The sequence below is a fragment of the Calliphora vicina genome, chromosome 4 (genome assembly GCF_958450345.1).
Source record: "Calliphora vicina chromosome 4, idCalVici1.1, whole genome shotgun sequence".
NCBI classification, from domain to species: domain Eukaryota; kingdom Metazoa; phylum Arthropoda; class Insecta; order Diptera; family Calliphoridae; genus Calliphora; species Calliphora vicina.
The window spans coordinates 101,381,561-101,401,334 of NC_088783.1; the positions used below are offsets into that span (position 1 = coordinate 101,381,561).

General features: G+C 32.7%; 2 protein-coding genes and 1 long non-coding RNA gene across 3 annotated transcripts in view; 1 reads left to right on the top strand and 2 right to left on the bottom strand.

Annotated features, from left to right (window-relative positions):
- LOC135959060 (uncharacterized) overlaps window positions 1–19,774 on the bottom strand; it is a 187,452-nt gene that overhangs the window by 104,061 nt on the left and 63,617 nt on the right. The gene's annotated exons all lie outside the window — the stretch shown is intronic.
- On the bottom strand, window positions 3,319–11,872 carry Ubqn (ubiquilin). The gene is made up of 4 exons (XM_065506810.1): window positions 11,570–11,872; window positions 10,445–11,120; window positions 9,588–10,310; window positions 3,319–4,732 (listed from the first exon to the last, which is right to left on the bottom strand). The coding sequence occupies exons 1-4, from the start codon at window positions 11,663–11,665 to the stop codon at window positions 4,656–4,658; spliced, it is 1,572 nt and encodes a 523-aa protein (XP_065362882.1). The 5' UTR covers window positions 11,666–11,872; the 3' UTR covers window positions 3,319–4,655.
- On the top strand, window positions 14,112–16,278 carry LOC135958244 (probable RNA-binding protein CG14230). The gene is made up of 4 exons (XM_065509138.1): window positions 14,112–14,363; window positions 14,426–14,898; window positions 14,968–15,895; window positions 15,970–16,278. Exons 1-4 carry the CDS (start codon window positions 14,171–14,173, stop codon window positions 16,125–16,127), a joined length of 1,752 nt encoding a protein of 583 aa, XP_065365210.1. The 5' UTR covers window positions 14,112–14,170; the 3' UTR covers window positions 16,128–16,278.

A 19,774-nucleotide genomic window follows, 5' to 3' on the forward strand; every position in this document is an offset into this window, starting at 1 on the left:
CGACGAGAAAACTCTTTCGCTTTAAACATGTGTTGGCTTTATCGTTATTAAAGCATTATAAAGACAATCAAAGTGTATTCTCCGATTGATACTTGCATCAAATAAATCTAATTCCCGCTTAAAACTTTCAGCATTTGAGTTTAAATTTTTAACATTGTGTTTTTATATTCTAATTTATCTTATAATGTTGAAGTTTTTAGGTTTAATTTAATTGAATGAACCGTTTTTTGAGAAATCGTAGAATTTTTAGATAACTGCTGTTCATAAAGTGTGTTCATTCTAGCATCACCTATCAGAAAAATGGTTTCATTTCGGCTTAATGCTTCTACTGTATCCTTAATGGTGTTTAAAACCTCCACTAATATTTGGAACAAGCCATTCATCAAGCATAGGTGTCATATTTAAATACATTAAAGTATTTTAAATTTATTATGAACATAATAATACTAATATGTACCGTCATAAAGTATTATAATATCACTTAGAGAGGTAGTAGTTATAAATAGAGTGGCGACAGGACACCGCACAGAGGGATTTGGTGTCAAAAAGTCAATTTTTCAAACACTCAATTTCAAAAATCAAATGATGCAGTTTTGTGGAGAAATGTTTAAAGATAAATTCTTATCTATGTATGGGTTTCGTGGGCGGAGGGCTTGACCGATTTTAATGAAACTTGGCGTTCTTCTTTGTTTCAAAAAATATATGTACCAAATTTCAAGACTTTTACTTGAATAGGAAAAATGTTATGCGAAAAAATCTATTTGGATTGTATGGGCAGTGGGCGTTGGGCGTGGTCGATTTTGATAAAATTTTATTTTTTTCTTAATTTAGTCCATATAATTCTCAGTGCCAAATTTCAGCGCTCTACGACCACTCCTTATAATTTTTGCAAAAAAATGCTCTAGACCATTCCTTATAATTTTTACACAAAAATGTATTGCATTTGGATTGCATGCGCGGTATGCGGTGGGCACGGCCGTTTTTATTGAAACTCGGCATACGTTCTTCTTTTGTTTCAGAAAATATATGTACCAAATTTCTAGACTTTTACTTGGATAGGAAAAATTTTATGCGAAAAAATCCATTTGGACTGTATGGGCAGTGGGCGTTGGGCGTGGTCGATTTTGATAAAATTTTATTTTTTTCTTAGTTTGGTCCATATAATTCTCTGTGCCAAACAGTGTTGCCAATTTAGACCTTATCAATCTAGTTTAGCCACAAAAAAAATAATTTAGCCTTTAGCCATTTTTATTTTCATTTAACCATATATATTTACTCTAATGAAAATTATATATTTACTCTAATGATCTGAAATTTTTGCTGTTGAAAATTAGTAAAATCAGTTCAAAAAAACCATTTAAGCACATACAAATTGTTGGACCTACCATACATTAAAAAATGCCATAACTAATGTAGAGAAAATGGACGTTATTTGAATAAAAATTGTTAATAAATATGTTAATGTTTTACGCGCGGGTCCGGGCGTTTATAAAGTCATATATAGGGTTAAAGAGAATACTTTTCACTTTATCTGGGCGATGTATTGACGTAAATATAGTACTTTAACAAATATTTTATAACACATGCCATGTAGTATACCGTTTTCAAAGACTACAATCCAACCAATTTAGAAAGAAAAATTCAGTTCATTATCGATAATAATTTAGCTATGATCATTTTTATCTGATCAAGTATAGAAAATTAACTTTTTTTCCAAATTTAAATTAAATATTTATGTTTATGTATGTATTTTGGTTATCTTAGTTTTGATGTATGTTTTTGCCAATGAAAATCAATTCTGTCCGGCGACGTGTATAATTTTTTTTCTGCATTACATGAGAGGCATATTTGCCATATATTCACTTATCAAAATATTCTCCATCTAAATTATCACAAAGGATTATTTTATACATAATTTGTCTTTCATATAAAAAAATTTGCCTAGGAGCATTTTGCAGGCCAGGTGATAAATATGAGGCTTTAAAAACATCGGCATATGATATACGTGTGGCCCCATATTACGCTATTTTAAAGTTAAGGATCAACATACAGGAGTAAATATTCTTATTTTCTTGCATTTGAACGTGTGTTATATTCATACATTTTTGTTTGTCTATTCGGCATAGCCAAATGTAACATTCTAAGTTGTTTTTTGTGTCAAATGTATGTATTTTTTTAATTAAAAATGTTAGCCCTTTTTAGCCACTTTTTTTAGAATTTTTTTTCTAAGTATTTAGCCCTTTTTGTTCACCATGAATTGGCAACACTGGTGCCAAATTTCAGCGCTCTACGACCACTCCTTATAATTTTTGCAAAAAAATGAATGAGGAACTCCATGTTTAAATCTGCGGGATTGTGAGCGTTTGCCTCTAAACTCCATTGACGGCCACTCAGATAATTAATGATCCATCTCTCCGTGTGGTTGGGCATTGTGGACTGCAGGATATCTTGGAAGGGAGTGGTGTTGCTTACATCGCTTTCTGTCCTTTCAGGATCGTCCATTCACAAGGCCTCTGCTGATTTTAGTTCAGTTACTGTAGTAAATTTCCTAACGGTTAGTAAGCTCTATTTTTTGCCCATCTATTTATACCCTACACCACCATAGTGGGGAGGGTATTATGCGTTTGTGCAGATGTTTGTAACACCCAAAAATATTAGTCTAACACCCATATATTAGTCTATACCGATCGACTTAGAACCACCCTCTGAGTCGATTAAACGCTGTCCACGTAAACCTTGTGCGCAGAGTTCAGGTCGCAATTTTGAAGATATTTCGATCAAATTTGGTAGATATTATTTTTTCGGCCCAAGGACCAAGCCTATTGAAACTGGATAAAATCGGTCCATTATTTCACCTAGCCCCCATACAAATGTCCTTCCGCAATTGGACTTTATCGGTCATAAATGTTTAATTTATAAATATATCTCCACAAATTGCGCTCCAAATAAGTTTTATATATACAAAATTCATGTCACCAAATTTTGTTACGATCGGTCCATAATTAGTCACAGCTCCCATATAGACCCGCTTCCAGAAATCACTTTAACGTGCATAAATCGCTTAAAAATGTTGGTATACTCACAAAATTCAACATAGTAAACTTTCATATAGACATAAATCACACGACCTAATTTCATGGTGATCTGTCCATAATTGGTCATAGCCCCCATATAAGGCCCACTTTCGAAAATCACTCAAAAATATAAATTATTGAAATTTTAAAAGAAAAATGTTTTTGCTTAGTGTAGGGTATTATATGGTCGGGCTTTCTTACTTGTTTATTTATAAATTTTAAACCCCAATAAAAAATTAAACAATTTTTAAATTAAATTTGAAAATAAAGGACAAACTTTATTTGTTTTGCTTTAAATTAAATTAATAATAATATTGTTGTTTATTTCGCATTTGAAAATTGTTTTAAATTTATGCAACATACGTGACACCAGTTATTGTTGTATTCCAGTTTCTATTATTTGTTTGCTTTATGTTTTTTGTTTTTATTTTTTTTGTTATTGTTTTATGTACATTACAATATAACTTTGTAATTGTTTTAAGGTTTTATTAATTATAATTTGTTTTCCACTAGATATTATCTAGTAACATGCACATTCATAATTATTAAAATTATTATATTTTTGTTTTTGAGGGGATCGGGTGAAAATAAAGATAAAGAATTATTTTATTTTTAATATTTTGTTTTCAATTTATGTCAATTGCGTATTAACATTTTTAAATGTTACAATTCTTTAAATAGAGGGATATCCTTAAATAATAAGAAATCTAATAATAAAATTATGATTTTTTCGTTTATGTTGATTGTTTATTTTTTTTTAGGAATTGTTTTTGTGTGAAGGTAATTAAAAAGTAACAATAAGTTTCACTTGGAATAAAATAATTTGGAAATGGTAAGTTTCTGTTTGATTTAGGAAAAAATATACCCACAACATCCAAGATTTTTATTTTCTTTGTATATTTTTTAGTTATATAAAATCTTGTTCTTTTATTTTTTTACAGCTAAGAAAAATTCAAACCGCCGTTTATTATTTAGTGTAAACTTAAATATTAAACACAATTTAAACCCAGTACTTAATAAATAATTACGTTTTCATTGTTGTTAAAGATACATTAAGATCAACTGAGCTCAGGGGAGTTGTTTTCCAATTCGTTTCGAAAAAAAAATCGTTCGAATTTGTATGTTCTATGCATTAAATATCGAAAATGATTTCTATCGAATTGAATTACACAATAATCCCCTAGATTTTAAAATTGTTTTGCATCCTTGTCATTTTTTGCGGGATTTAAAAAAAATATGATTTTCTAAATCTGCAAAAATGTGTTTCTCTGGATTAAATAAAATGAAATCCATGTAAACTTTAATGCTACGAATACGTTAACGTAGTTTTATTTTAATTTTTTTTTTTGTTTTTAACAAACATTTCTAATATTTTCTTTTACAATAGGTTTTTGTTTTACCTCAATCCAAGATGTATATTTTTTTGTTGTTTTCTGTTTCTGTTTTATTTTTGTTTATAAGTTTTGTTGTTGTTGTAGTTGTTATATATATAATGGTATTATATAGTTAGTTTATATTTATAAAATAAGAAGTTAAAGAAGAAAAAACACACACATACAAATCGAACGGGGTTTAGGTATGTTAACTTAGAGATAATTGATTTAATGATAGCAATCGCTCAACAGCTGCATTTATGTCGCCAAAAGTTGCAATAAGTGCTGAAAATAGATAAAGATAAAAAAGAAATTATTAATACATATTATACTATTACATGCTTTGAATTAAATAAATTAAAAAAATAAATAAATTGCCAGTTAAAATTTGGTTGCGTTAAAACATTTTATGAGCACATGAGCACTAAAGATCCTATAGTATGTGCTATAACTGAAGTTAAACTCAAAATCCTATGTAACTTGATTTAGCCTATATACTATATTAAAAAATTAATAAAGTACTTTTCTATGGAGATATCCAAAATATAAATATAATTCCTGAGAATCTCTCGCTATCAATGATTATTAGAGATGTGTGCTTCACTGATTAGTTCCACTTTTATATCAAATAATTTTCAAGAAAATTTATACCTTATTCTAACATAAATTATTCCACATTTGTATGAAATATTAAGGGTATTCATTTCATAAAAATGGAAAATTACACTCTGATTTTTTTACACTTTTACACAACAAACACATGAATGTAATTTTAAATTTTTTTGAAATGAATACCCTTATTGTGTTAAATAACATAAAATGTGTCTGTTATATACGAAATGAAGTGTCATTTTCAACGATGATAGTTTTTTTGTAAATGATAGACATAAAATTATGTATACAGTATTGGCCATAACTAAAGCACCCCCTCGTGAATTTCATATGGTATTTTTTTTGTATAAAAACAAAGTTTTAAATATCTATTATGTATTATTTTTATTTTTTATGTTTATTATTGATAAACAAATACTTTCAAAGTTAACCTTTCTATAAGAGGTAACTTAAAATCAAAAAATATTTAAAGGTAGAAAATGAAACGGACAAAACTAAAAAGCACTCCTTCAAGGATATACTATAAAAAAAATTTAATTAATTTTTTGTTACAAATCCTTTGTTTTGGATAGCCCAAGAACATCTCTTTGCATAGAAGGTATTATGTTTTAATTTTTCGCGTTTTTCGATATTCCTTCCCAGGCTATTTTAACGGCACGAAATAAATCGTGAAAATTGCCGATCCTTATTTCATTTTCATATTAACAATGTGCCACAAGTTCTCAATAGGATTGAGATCGGGAGATTGACCAGGCCAATGAAGAACTTGAATCTTATTGCTCTGTAGCCAAGTCTTACAAACTTTGGAGGTGTGCTTATTATCGTTATCTTGTTGGAAGCTCCTTATAAGTGGCATCTCTTCACTGGTATAAGGCAACATTACATCTTTCAATACATCACGGTACAAGAACCGATCCATAATCCCATAAATTTTATGATTTGGCCCAAATCCTTGACCAGAAAAGCAACCCCAGACCATTAAATTGCCTCCTCCATGTTTAATTGTTCCTTTGCAATACTTAGGATTCAGCCTTATTCCAGCGGAACTTTTTAATTTGTATTTGGATTCGTCAGGGAACAGTACTGTCTTCCATTTTTGGACACTCCAGTCAATGTGGACTTTGGCAAACTTCAGTCTAGATTTCTTGTTATTAGCTGATAGAAATGTTTTTTTTGCTGGTCGACAGCTGAATAATCGGGCTTCTACCACTCTTCTACGGATTGTTCTTTCGTTAACGCATAATCTTAAACTTATTCCTACTTGTCTAGCTGATGCTGTAGAATCTTTTTGTATTGCTCTTTTGATCAAGGAATCATCATATCGTGTGGTTTTACGCGAACGACCTCCAGAATGCACCGGTTATATGCGACCAGTCTTAAAAAATTTTGAAACGAGCCTGGAAATAACTGAGCTGTTAATTGAATATTTTTTACTCAATTCATGTAGTGATAAGCCCGTCTTCCAGTCTTCAATAACTTTAATTTTAAATTCACTGGAGTACTTGTTCCTTGCCATTGGTTTTTTTCACAATAAACTGTATAAAACTTAAATTTTACACACTATACGGCTTCCATTATTTTTATATTTTGGAATTTTTAAATGCATTCATTGTGATTCTCGATAACTCACATTGCAAATATGCAGTAGCGAGTAAAATTTTTAAACATCTTATAAGAGGGTGCTTTTGTTTTGTCCGTTGCGTTTTGAGTTTTTATATGATTTATCATTTTAAATTATTTTTTAATAAAATTATCTTTTACTAAATAAATATTATATGAACATTAACAATATTAGTTAATAAAATATATACAAAATACATCCCAAATAAGCCGCTTTTATCAAAAAAAAAAAATGATTTGAAAAAATCAATTGAGTTATGGCCAATAGTGTATGTGGCATTTAGTTATGGCCAATAGTGTATGTGGCATTTAGTTATGGCCAATAGTGTATGTGGCATTTAGTTATGGCCAATAGTGTATGTGAGGATCCATGTCAAAGAGGACAGCAGTCGTATTTACCATCTCCGATTTTAATGAAATTTACCACATACATAATATATCCAATATGTTTCCCATATCAGTGACTACTCAAAGTCCAACATAATTTTTGATTCCATTTTAAAGGTAAGGGTCTTTAAAATGTCCTTGAAATGGTGTGAACAAAATTGTTTACTTCCAAAAGGTTAAAGGTCAAATTTCAGAGTATATATTTCAATGTAAAAAATATCAAAGATCACGGTGTTAAAAATTCAAAAAGAAAAGAAAAAAAATGAAAAAAAGACACCTATACTCGATGGAGACTCGATTAGTTCAGGAGTTATAAAGAAAAACATTCACCCTTATTCTACTTGGCGTAGTCGACATCGTCGTCAATATTGAGTCAAAAAATGGTATATGTTACGCCGCTATCGATAACAATTGGTAACTTTTGACAGCGTTTTTTACTTTAACCCGACTTATAAAAGTATAATATTCTGACAAAAGTTACCAATTGTTATCGATTTCGGAGAAACATATACATTACCCGCCCTTATAGTGTTAAAAAATACAAAATTAATTATGAATATAATAAGTTTAATTGTCAGAATCGGTATGTGTATGAAAAATGTACAATGCAAATATTTCTCATAAACTAGCAAATGGTTGCATATACCGTTGTCCAAATGGCAAGTTCAAACATTTATAAAGAAAGAGATGATGTTTCATAAATTTTTTTTTATAAATTTTACAAAATTTAAATATGAAATCTACTTTAAAAATATACAAAACAAATTAGTGATTCATAAACAAAAACAAATAAAGTAGGTATGCATTAGAATACTTGTTGTACTCGGGGAAAAACAAATTTAATTCAATTACCTGAATTTCAATTTAATTTGAAATTCAGGTAATTAAATTGGTTTTATCGATTTTAACTGACTACTTATATAATCGGTTATTCGCTGTATGCACCACTAAATTAAAAAATGTAAGTAAAATTACACATTGTTGCAACTAAAAACCAAAAAATATAAAATTTAATATTTAATTCAGTTTTATTAAACGTTTATGAATAAGATTTCTTATTAGTCGTTTATAAGACAATAACGCACTGTGGTTCCAAATCATAATCTAGATGGACAAAATTACTTAGCGCTCTTTTTATATAGAATTGGTGTCTCCGATTCCAAAAAAAAAATTTAAAAGATCAATATAAACTTTTTTTCAAGTTACAGTAGGGTCTAGATATATAAAAATCATTAATAAAAAATTAAAAAATACGTTTTCATGTGTTTCTGAAACTAAATTTTTAAAAAGATCTGTATTTACTATATTTCAAGTTACAGTAGGGTCTAGATATAGAAAAACCAATAATAAAAAATAAAATATTACTAAAAATTCCAATCCGTAAAAATTAAAAAAAAAGTATTTCGACGGGTTAAAGTTTTTTACAAAGACATTCCCCAGACGTTTCTTTAAATGATGTATATAGTCATTGGACGGGCTTCGACGGTCTTTTTTTTGGCAAGCTATATAATATTCTTAGAAAAAAAAAATATCAGTATATTTGAGACCCAAGTTTAAAGGACTATAACAGGAAAATGGAGAAGCCCATAAATATAAGATATACACTTAATAAAAGCCTATATCAATGTTTATCTATGTTTTGAAGTATGAATTTGTATATGGTAAAACAATTGAGATATGTGTAATTTAGTAAAGCAGTAAAATATTAAAAAAAAAATTAACGAAAATATGATTCAAAATTTTTTGAACTTCTGGCGCTTCTTGCGAGAATTTCGTTTTCTCGCCAATTGAAAACCCCATTTGTATTGGAGGAGAGCAGATAGTCAGCTTCCGAAAAAAAACTGTAATTATTTATCATTTTAATCATACCAAAAAAGTTATAAAACTGTATGGAAAGAATTAAAAAAAAATGTTTAAATTCAAGGATTTTTAAGGTGTTTTGTCTCTCTTGTAGAATTTGTGAAAAGGGACTTATCACGTTTGCACACAAAGCTAACTATATGTATATAAAGGGAATTTAGATGTTGAGTTTTTCCATGTTTGTTCAAGCGCGTTTGTTTTGTTTGTTGACAAACGGGGGAGAGTTGCATGCGGGGTAGAATAAAACATGATTTGGATTTTTTTGTTATTCTTTTTTACACTCATTCGTATTTTTCTCATTATGTTTTAATCCTTTTAAATGTAATTCTTTGTAAATTATTTTAAGTTGTCGAAAAATTTAGTTTTTATTTTTACGAATACACTATTTAAAAAGGATGACCGCTTAAATGGTTTGTTGCAGGCAAAAAATCATCGTTAAATGAACATGATTTTCAGTAGCAACTTTAAAAGAGAATTTATAAAAAGAGACGTCATAAAAATTATAATGTATTGATTGGTTAATTAGCTAAACCAATAATTATTGAAATTCCATAAAAGTTTCCTATCTATTTAATCAGAGAGGGTGAATTTTACTCTATTTTGTGGACATTTTGAAATCGTCTTATGATAATAGTAAATTAATTAATATAAATCAAATTACCTTGTAAATTAGCTTCACGATTTCCGAAACCCATGGAGGCTAATTGTTCCAGTTGGGATTGATAGCGAACTTCTGGGGGTTGGGTGTTATCGGCCGTAGTAGACATACCATTCAACATGCGACTCATAAAATCATTAAACAATTGAGCATTTGGACCACCACCGGGTGCTACAGTGGGATTACTGTCGGCCGACGTGTTAGTTGTGGTATTTGTCGTATTCGTGTCAATGTTAGTATTGCCAGGCGGTGGTGGTGGCACACCCAATGAACCAACTAAACCGGGAGCAGCAGATCTCAATTGTTCCATTCCCTGTTGTATTTGCATTATGGCATTTATGGCCTCAGGATTTGTTAACATGTTCATAACTTCGGGATTTTGCATTTGTGCCAAGAACTGAGGCATCATATTCCGTACTTGATCCTGCAATTGTGGATTATTGGCCAGCATTGGACTGGTGCTGAGGAGGCGTGAAGCCATGTCGGGATCTTGATTCATAGCATCGAACATTGATCGTGTATAGGGTGCATTTAGTAGATTTTGCATTAGAGACGGATTCTCAGCCATTTGTTGCATTAGACTTTGCATGGCGGGAGTGTTGAGCACGCCACGAGGTGGTAAATCGGGATTAGCGCCAGCAGCACCAGTACCACTTTCATTGCCACGACCTCCCCATGGATTTGGAAGAGGTTCACGGTTTTCAGTGCCCATTTGTGGATTAGCACCTAAAAATTTACATTGTTACAAAATATCTATTAGGTTCATAATTTAATTTTTCAAATAAAAAAATATAGTTATACAATAGTTACACTTTATTTCATTTATATTAGTTACTAGTAATGTATATAATTGAACATACCTCCTCCATTATCTACGAGACCAGCAAAAGGATTGCGTGATAATGACTCAGTAGCGGCATTCATCATAGGTTCCTGAATATCACGATAAATACGTTGCAAGGCATTGTAACCGCCAGGCACCGATTCCAAATTGGATAGAGCACGATCGTGAGAACGCATTAACTCCTGCAGCATCGATGGATTACGTGCCAATTCCATAGTTTGACGCAACAATTCGGGATTGTTCAACATATGGGATATTTCAGGATTGCGTTGCATTAAATCCTGCATTTGTGGATTTGAGGTAATCAATTGACGCATGACATCGGGATTATTCATCATTTGTTGGACCAATGGATTATCCAGCATTGTACGCAACATATCGCCATTGTTAAGCAATTCATTTTGCATGCGAGCTTGCAAGTCCATAAACGAACCCGAACCGGCTCCCAAGGCTTCTACGCCCGACAGACCACCCATTGTATTGAGACCAAAAGGGGTCTGTCTAACATCAGCTGGGGGACGCTGTGCTGTTTCATTTGAACGGGTCTTGGCTTTAATCACCAAATGAACAGTCAAACCATCTTTAATGTTGTGTGTCTGCAAGGTGTCTGTGTCTTTCATAATTTTACCGGCAAAAATTAACACTAATTGTTCAGGTTCGGCTTCGAATTTTTCAGCTACCATGGCTTTGAACTAAAAAAAAATTATAAAAAAATCAATTTAATTGAAATAATAGGTTCATTGTAATTTTTACAAGAACACGTCATGTTTATCTTCTTTTAAATTTTCATGAATAATAAATTTTCATTTCATTCATAGTGTTTTCCTCTGTTTCGTTTGGTTCATAGTAGAATAGTAAAATATATCAGATGATTGCTCGTATGCAGTAGCGACAGCAGAACAACATACGGCTGCACTGTACTTTGGCATACACTGTGCATGTTTACCGCCACCTTTTTTCGCCATCACTACCACCACCACCGACAACAATCAACATTTCACACACCGCACAGAACAATAGCCAATTCATTGCGTTAATTCCCCCTCCCAATTAAAGTTCATGATGAAAAATCAACGTGTCTCTTGTAATTTCTAATTTATTATATTATGTTATCACATTTGTGACGTTACCATTAACTTACATCCTTAATTCCAGAATCTTCATCGATTTCAATGACTTTTTTATCTTTGGGTGTTTTAACATTGACCAAAATTCTTCGATTTCCACCTTCTGCCATTTTGTTTTTATTTATTTAACCGTACTTTTCGTATTTATATTATTTTAAATGTGTATATTTCTTTTATTTGTAATTTCTCTTTACTTTTATATGAAATCGGCAATTTTTGGAGTTTTCTCTCGCACAATAAAAATTACACAAATTTTCTGAAAATTGGTATCAATTGAAAAACTAATTCGTCACTTTTTCACAGCGAAATTAAATAAAAAAGCAATTTAACGAAGGACGGTGTAAATTTTGACGAGTGACGAAAATGATACTTAACGAAATGTTTTTTCTTTATTCCTCAGAGTTGTATTGATAGCATTTGCAGAGTTGCGTTTTTGTAAAGTTGCAGTTTAAGCGTTTTTTCTGCTGAACAAAGGTTACATTGCATTCGGAATCCGTTTATTCACATTCTGAATACGTTTTAAAAGCAAAACAAATCCTTTATTTAGTGTATTGTCCCTGTTAATTTCAATATGTATATAAAAAAATTATTAAATTTTTTACTCAGTCCACCTTGCCAAATGTGACTTGGCAATACAGTTCTATAAGTAAATGAAAAAAACAAGTAAAAATTTAATATTCGGTTGTGCCGAATCTTGTATACTCACCACCAATATAATACTGACACTGACTTTTGTACATTTTCAATACCAAATTTCTATAGGCATTTATGTTCCATAGAGCCATATATTCGGTTTTTGCTAGTCCGATTTTACCAAACATTTCTGATCAACAAAGACTATTTGGGAAAAATTTCATTCTCCTAAGTCCTGCCCTGTAGGCACTATCGTGCCTTCAACATACAAACGTACGTAGCTAGATCGCCTTAAAATTGTATAACGAACCAGAATATATATTTACTTTTGCATATGACAAAATCAATAATTTTCATAATTTTTGTGCTGGGTATAAAAAATCGAAATAGACTTTTTGGACGTTATCCTAATAAGGTCGATTAACTAAAAAAGTAAATCTTTTCTTTTTAATTCTTTTTGCAATTATTTTTCTCAACAATGAATCTAGCAAACATAATATGTTTATACCCAACAACAAAAAATATTGGAAGTTATATTGATTTTATAATTCCGTTTGTAACACATTGAAATATGAATCTCAGTCCCACAAACGTATATCGCACACGTTCAACAATACTGTATTAACTCAAAATTTTTAAAATTTCACTTTTTGCTAGAAATCAACTAACAACATCAATATCTATCTACTGTTAAAATTTCAACGTATTCCGATTACTCCGTCATCTCGAAAACCACATTTGAGACAATTTTCGTGATAATTAGTGACCACCTTTGTATCAACAAAAAGGTATTATTTTGAGTTAATACAACAAATTATATAGAAATAGATCGTATATTTTCATAAAAAAATAGTCACCCTTATCGTGGTTGACGTAAACGTCTTACGCCTACGAAAGATAAAATGCAAACTGTTTCTTTAATCTAGTACGAAACTGTCGTAGGCGTATGACGTTTACGCCAATCACGATGATTATTTTGAGTTGAGCCTTTATTCAAGTTAAAAATAATGAAATTGTTTTATTTAAATTTGTTGTATTTTAATTTAATACTGTTTTGTTGACCAAATAATATCGAGAAGTTTCAGGAAAATGGTATTAACTCAAAAAATAGATTTATTTTGCAATAATTGCAAAAAATTTTAAAGAAGACAATGTAAATCCATTTTCAAATGGAATTTTCTTACTATGATGTATTCGGATTTTCAAATTCTCTTAAAACATAACCACAAACAGTTGTTTCCCTCTACTGAAACTTTAAAACGATCTAGCTATTTACATCCGTCTATGTGTCTGTTGAAAACACGATAGGTCCAATACGAAAGGAGCTAGCTCTCTATTGACAGTGTTTGTCTGGTGTTGAAAATGGGCAATATCGGTTCATGATTTCACCTAACACCCGGAATACGGTTTGAGCAATCATAAATATGTCGATTATGTGGCATTCCTGATAAAATTGGCTGAACATGATATTCACTCCATATTTACTGAGATATATATCCCGACAAATTTTGGTAAAATGCATTTTTTATAATATTTACAAAACTTCAGGCTTTCATTAAATGTGTCATACGGCTATACTTACTTTATTATTCCCGAGTTAAAGAAAACTATATTATGCAAAGTCGGTGTTCGACTTACCATATAGTTTAGAAACCTTCCGCCCGGCCATGGGCCACCAATCACAAAAATCTAGTTTATTTCGTCTTCAAAAATTCAGTTGAATGAATAATCGACTTTTATAACCCTAGTAAATACACTAACGAAATGTCAAATTAAACATTTTTACATCTGGCAATGCTTTTCGTTTTTTTAGTACATTTTAAAAAAATAATAAATTCTGAGTCATCCTATGGACTTTGGTTTCAACAGCTGATTGTCAAAGTTTATAAACAAAAATATTTTTTTATTGGATATGCACGTGTGTGTAGTTTGATAAAGCAGGAGTAATTTAATTTTTTTTAGTTAAAAACAAATAATTTCTAATGGAATCTTCAAGATTTTTTGTGGCTAATTTGCCAGCAAATACCACAGAAAATGATTTGAGAAATTTATTCCAAGATTATGGCCAAATAAAAAATATTGAATTGAAAACTAAAGAAAATCTTGTCGATCCGGACGATATCAAAATTATAGCTTTCGTGACACTATACATTGGAGCAGAGGATGCACAATATAGTGAGTTCATAAGCAAACGCTTAAGGGATGATAATAACTAAAATTTATTTTAATTGTTTCAGGTTTAAATGACTTAAATTGGCAAAAGGTCCATGGACAAAATATTAAGGTTTCCTTGGCTAAGGAATCTTTTCTGGAACGTTTGAAGCGTGAACGAGAAGAAGCTAATGCTGGCGGCGATGGAACAATGCAAGTGTCCGAACAACCTCCAGAATTACAGTCTGAATTGTTAAAGGTGCCACGTGAAAACAAACGCAAAACCTTTGATGTCGATGCTGAACTGGACGATGATGAAGTGGCACCGGAATTGATGATTAGCAAAAAACGCGCAGCCAGTTCTATGCACAATGGTAGAATTGTTATTCAAAGCCAGGATGTTCAGCCCATACATGTTATTGAAACGAAACACAAGAAGAAAAAACAATTGGATACTAAATCTAGCACTGCTGATCAAAAACGTAAGGAGTCCTTAAATAAAATGAAAAACCAGTACCAACAAAATAAAACTGCCATTCAGCAAGCTCTACAAGGTTTGGTGGGTACACTAAGAAAGATAATTCAATTTTGTATGATATAACATAAAATATTTTAATTATTCTTAAAGGATGGCAAATCTTCGAACAAAATTAAGTTTAGCGATGCTGAAAGCGATCAAGAAGATCAAAACCCTCAAGAAAGTGTAAAAAAATCAAACATGGATATTTTCGGATCTGGGGATGAGAGCGATGAAGATGAAGTAGGCTTTAAAGAATTGCCTCAGGGTAAAAAAGGAGAAAAGTTAGTGCAAATGCAAGCCAAACAAAGTTTGGATCCACGTTTCCGAATTGATGCCAAATTTGTAGAAGATGATGATGAAGATGAAAACGAAGAGTCTGAAAAGAATAAATCAAACGATGATGCAGGTGATGAAATTGATGATGAACGACAATGGCAAATGAATATATTGGAACAAGTAGTGGGCACTAAATTGGACACAGTAAAAAGTTCTGACAAGTCTCAGAAAAATAAGAAAATGTTACGTTATGATCCCTCTAAAGATGAACATCAAAAATTCGAACGCAGCCGTGAAGAAGACACTCAAATAAAGAAATCAAAACAAAAACAAAGCAAAATTAAGGACTCTGGGGAAGACGAGAGTGCATCTGGCGCCCCTGCAGAGGTATCAAAAGAAGTGTTTTATGTTGTAACTGACACGCTGCAGCAATCGCTGCGCACTCGTGGAGAAGGTTTCAGCTTGTTGAATATGTTTGGCAACTCAGAACAACTGGACCAGCGTGACGAACAGCTTAAACAACTGGGCAATGAAAAGATTTTAGTTAATAACAATAAATTGGAAAAATCATTTACGGTTAATCCCTTCAGCTACGATTCTTCGTCTGAATCGGAGGGCGAAGAAATGTCCAACGACCAAGAAAACGTTGGTCCCAAGGAGGGTGACAAAGCCGACACACAGGTTTTGAAAAAATCCAAGAAAAAACCTAAAATTGCTACTGAATCGTTCTTCATACCCAAGAATGATATACGCCTCAAAGGTAGGATTTAGTTTGGGTTACATACATGCATTTATTTTATAATGAATATTTAAAACTGTTTATGCTACTTTCAGAGGGTTCCAAATTCTTTATCTATAAGAAAACTGATGAAGCTACAACCGAAAATTACGAAGAAGTCCGTAATCGTTTGAAATTATTGATTAAAACTAAAATCACGAAGACTAAAAAGAACTTAGCCAATGCTGGGTATAAAGGAAAGAGGAAGGTTTAAAGTATAATTTTATTTCCACAATATTTAGCTTGTTAAGTAGATTAACTCTAATTTTGATAATTAAATTAGTTAATAAATTATAGTTTGTTAATAATATTTGATGTTCAAATAATTATTTGAAATAAACAAAGATGTATTTGTTTTTAATATATTTGTTGTATTTTTCATTAAAAGTAGTTAATTTTACCATCAAGCATACTGTTTTGAGTACTTGTTTAGTTTGGAAGGGGTGTACACTATGTGCACTTCTACTCGGAGACCTTGTAGAAGTGCATTGTGATTCCCATCAATAGATATAAACAGTGAGCAGAGATTATGAATAAAAGAAGAGTCCAAAACCGCCTGGTAAAATGAAAAAGAAAGAATGAAAGATTTTGTCACGGATTTGGAATCGCTGTAGAACGTCCTTTAAATAGCCACCCTATTCCCTTAATGAAAACTAGTATGTTGCTCAGTTTACTGCCAGCAACATTACCAAGTTCGTCCCGAAATCCATTTCCTAGTCATCTAAGTCTGTGTCCCTGTAACCTAGGACAGTTGCACATGATGTGCTCAACTGTCTCTAGATCCTCTGCATCCCCACTAGAGGTGCCAGACGTACTGTTTTTAACAGTACATGTACTGATTTTTTTCAATTGTACTGTTTTATTCACAACACCCCAAATGTATTGTTTTTCACACTTTGTACAGTTTTTTTGTGAAATGGATACAAAAAAGTGTTTTTGTTGAGCTTAAAATAATCATTGTGTCATATCATTAATAAATCATTTAAAAATGGATTGATATTGTTAAACTCGATATAGAGAATATTGTTATCATGGCTTTTAATGAATATAGCTCATCAACAAAGAAGACTTCAAGTCTAAAAGAAATGTCGTCAAGTGCCGACACGATGGTTCAGTTTAACTACAGCAGTTGAACGATTTATCAAAAACTATCTAGCTATCAAAACGTATTTGATTTCTCAAGATAATTGTTCAGCAGTTTTAAAACAATTTTTTTAACATGAGACTTCTGAAGCTTACTTGGGATTTGTACACAATACAGGTTTTGCATTATTGTCATCAATTAAGAAATTAGAACAGGACAATTATTAGCGACGTTTACAAAATAGTAAAAACAGAGTTTTTTATAGCTTGGACGCAATTGCTGAAAAACTGTAAGCAAAGCATTTTTTTTAGGTTCAAGCAAGCAATACAAACACTGGTTAAAATACTTCGTGACAAATTCGAAGAACAATGAAATTAAAATAATTATGGTTACATAGCCGAAACTGTTTCTTTTCCCTGCAGCCACACGATCAAGTTTTTCTTGATAGTCTTTTACATATACTGTTTGTCAAAATTTACAAAAATTTAAAGCTGTGACGTAGGCTGCACTCAACTTGAAAACAATTTTAGTACAAATTGTGCAAAAAATTTAATTAGATTTTTTCTTGGTTGAAAATTGAATCACTAACTTGAATGAGAAATTGAATGTAAGTTCGTTTCAATTATTAAACGTGTGAGTGTATTAAAACTTGAAAGGCAAAACTTTATCGTGTAACCCCCAAGTTGTTTAAAAAACGAGATGCCGCACTAATACATATGTATATAAAAAATAAAAAAATTGAAAAACTGAGTATTTTCAACATAAATTCAAACATTTTATTTCAAGATTTTACTGAAGTTGTTACATTGTGCTCAATTAAAAATATATAGAAATCTCCTACAAACAGAAAAATCTATTGACCTAAAATGGAAAGACTTTTTAAACAGTGGTAGTTTTCCTAATTTTGAAAAAAATGTTATTTTTTCAATTCCCCTTTTTAAAATGCCTCCATTGAAAGGATTCTTGGTCTGTGACGGTCCTTAAGGTTGCATTTTGACAGCTTTGAATATTTCTTCACTGAGTATCACTTAACGAAGGCGACCACACTAGGGCAGCATAGTTAACCACTGACCGGCCAATCGTCTTGTAGGTTGCTAGAAAGATTTCTTTGTCCATACTCCAAGTGCTGCGGGCTAGTGCCTTGTTCCTATGTCGCAGTTTTGCGTGATTGCAGTGTGCTGAGGAGGTAAAAAGGCTATCAAAAGTGACCCCCAAGATTTTCGGGTGGTTCACTGTCGGAATTTGTACGCCGTCGACAATGATGCCTAAGTTGAGTTTTACCTCCTTCATCCAGGTGGTGACGAGTGTTGTCGATGACTTCGTTGGTGATAGCTGCAAGTTACGTGCAGTGAAGAAATTTTGGATTACGTTGAGATAACCATTTACCAAACCGCAAAGCTCATAAACGTTGTGACCTGTCGCCAAGATGGTGCAGTCATCCGCATAGGTGATAACCTCCACACAATGTGGGTGCACTTGGAGTTTAGAGAGGTAGAAGTTAAACAGGAGTGGCGAAAGGACCCCGCCCTGAGGGACTCCTTGTTTAACTCTACGGGGTTTTGAGCATTTGTCTCTTAACTCCACGAACGACTGCCTGCCACTCAGATAATTCACTATACATCTCTTCGTGTGACTGACAGTGTCGAATGCTTTCGACAGGTCAAGTGCCACTAGAATAGTCCGTTCATAAGGCCTCTGCTGATTTAAGCCCTGTGAGATCTCAGTGACTATGGCGGATAATGCTGTGGTGGTGCTGTGCATCTTACGGAATCCATGCTTGTAACGAGCTGCTGGTAGTTGACGGGTTAGCTGGGGAAGGAGAAGAGCTTCGAGTGTCTTCGCTACAGGTGACAGGAGGGAAATCGGCCTGTACGATTGTCCCTCACATTTCCCAGGTTTTTGCAATGGGATCACTCGACCCATTTTCCAGACATCGGGTATAGTTAAGCTCCTCACTGACAGGTTAAAAAATATTGTCAGGTACTCGACTCCCTTCTCGCCTAGGTGTTTTAGCATCAGCATAATGTTTATATCCCGTCAGGTCCAATTGCCTTTGAAGGCTTACCTGTGTTGATGGCTTCTGCAACTTCAGTTGGCGTGTAAAATTGTGGTGTGTCCGAGACTGGAAGATCGTGTAGTTTGCGGACAATACTTCTTTTCGCCTTGTCTCTCTCGGGGTGCTCAATGAATTGTCGGCAAAAAGCGCGCGCGCACAAACTTAATCGCGACCCTATCATCCCTCTTTGTCGGATTGGAGAGAGATCGAACTGTAGACCACAACTTACCAACTCCAGAACATAGGTTGCAGTTCTTGAAATGATCCAACCATTTGTTTCGCTTGTCCTCATTTACCAACCTGCTGATATCGCGGTTCAGCTGGGTGATTCTAGGGTCGTCAGGGTTGGGTCGTCAGGGTTGGTCGTCGGATGTCATCACGCTCATCTGCGAGTCCCGCTGCTTCTGCTGGGAAGTGCGGTCGCACTACGGATATTCTACCAGCGAGAGTGAAGCGAGCGGCTGCTGCGGTGACGGTTTCGCGAAACTTCCTCTCTGCTTTGTGTACGTTGGAGGGAATCGGTAGACCATTGAAGATGCGATAGGTAAATTCTCTGAAGCCGTGCCAGTCTGCTTTCTTTTGGTGGATGTAAGTTCGGGTTGTGCAGTTAATGAAAGCAGGACTCGCTATAGTTATATCTGGCGAACTAGCGCAATTACCCATAATCCGTGAATTCGTCAATCTGTTCCGCCAGCAACGCTCATCTCTGGTCTTCCCCAAG

Bases quoted from the DNA above. Each gene is read 5' to 3' on its own strand.
- LOC135958244 (XM_065509138.1), top strand. From the start codon at position 14,171: ATGGAATCTTCAAGATTTTTTGTGGCTAATTTGCCAGCAAATACCACA. The intron at 14,364-14,425 runs GTGAGTTCATAA...TAATTGTTTCAG, and splicing joins AGCAGAGGATGCACAATATA to GTTTAAATGACTTAAATTGG. The intron at 14,899-14,967 runs GTGGGTACACTA...TTATTCTTAAAG, and splicing joins AGCAAGCTCTACAAGGTTTG to GATGGCAAATCTTCGAACAA.
- Ubqn (XM_065506810.1), bottom strand. From the start codon at position 11,665: ATGGCAGAAGGTGGAAATCGAAGAATTTTGGTCAATGTTAAAACACCC. The intron at 11,121-11,569 runs GTAAGTTAATGG...ATTTTTTTTTAG, and splicing joins AAGATTCTGGAATTAAGGAT to TTCAAAGCCATGGTAGCTGA. The intron at 10,311-10,444 runs GTATGTTCAATT...GTAAATTTTTAG, and splicing joins TCTCGTAGATAATGGAGGAG to GTGCTAATCCACAAATGGGC.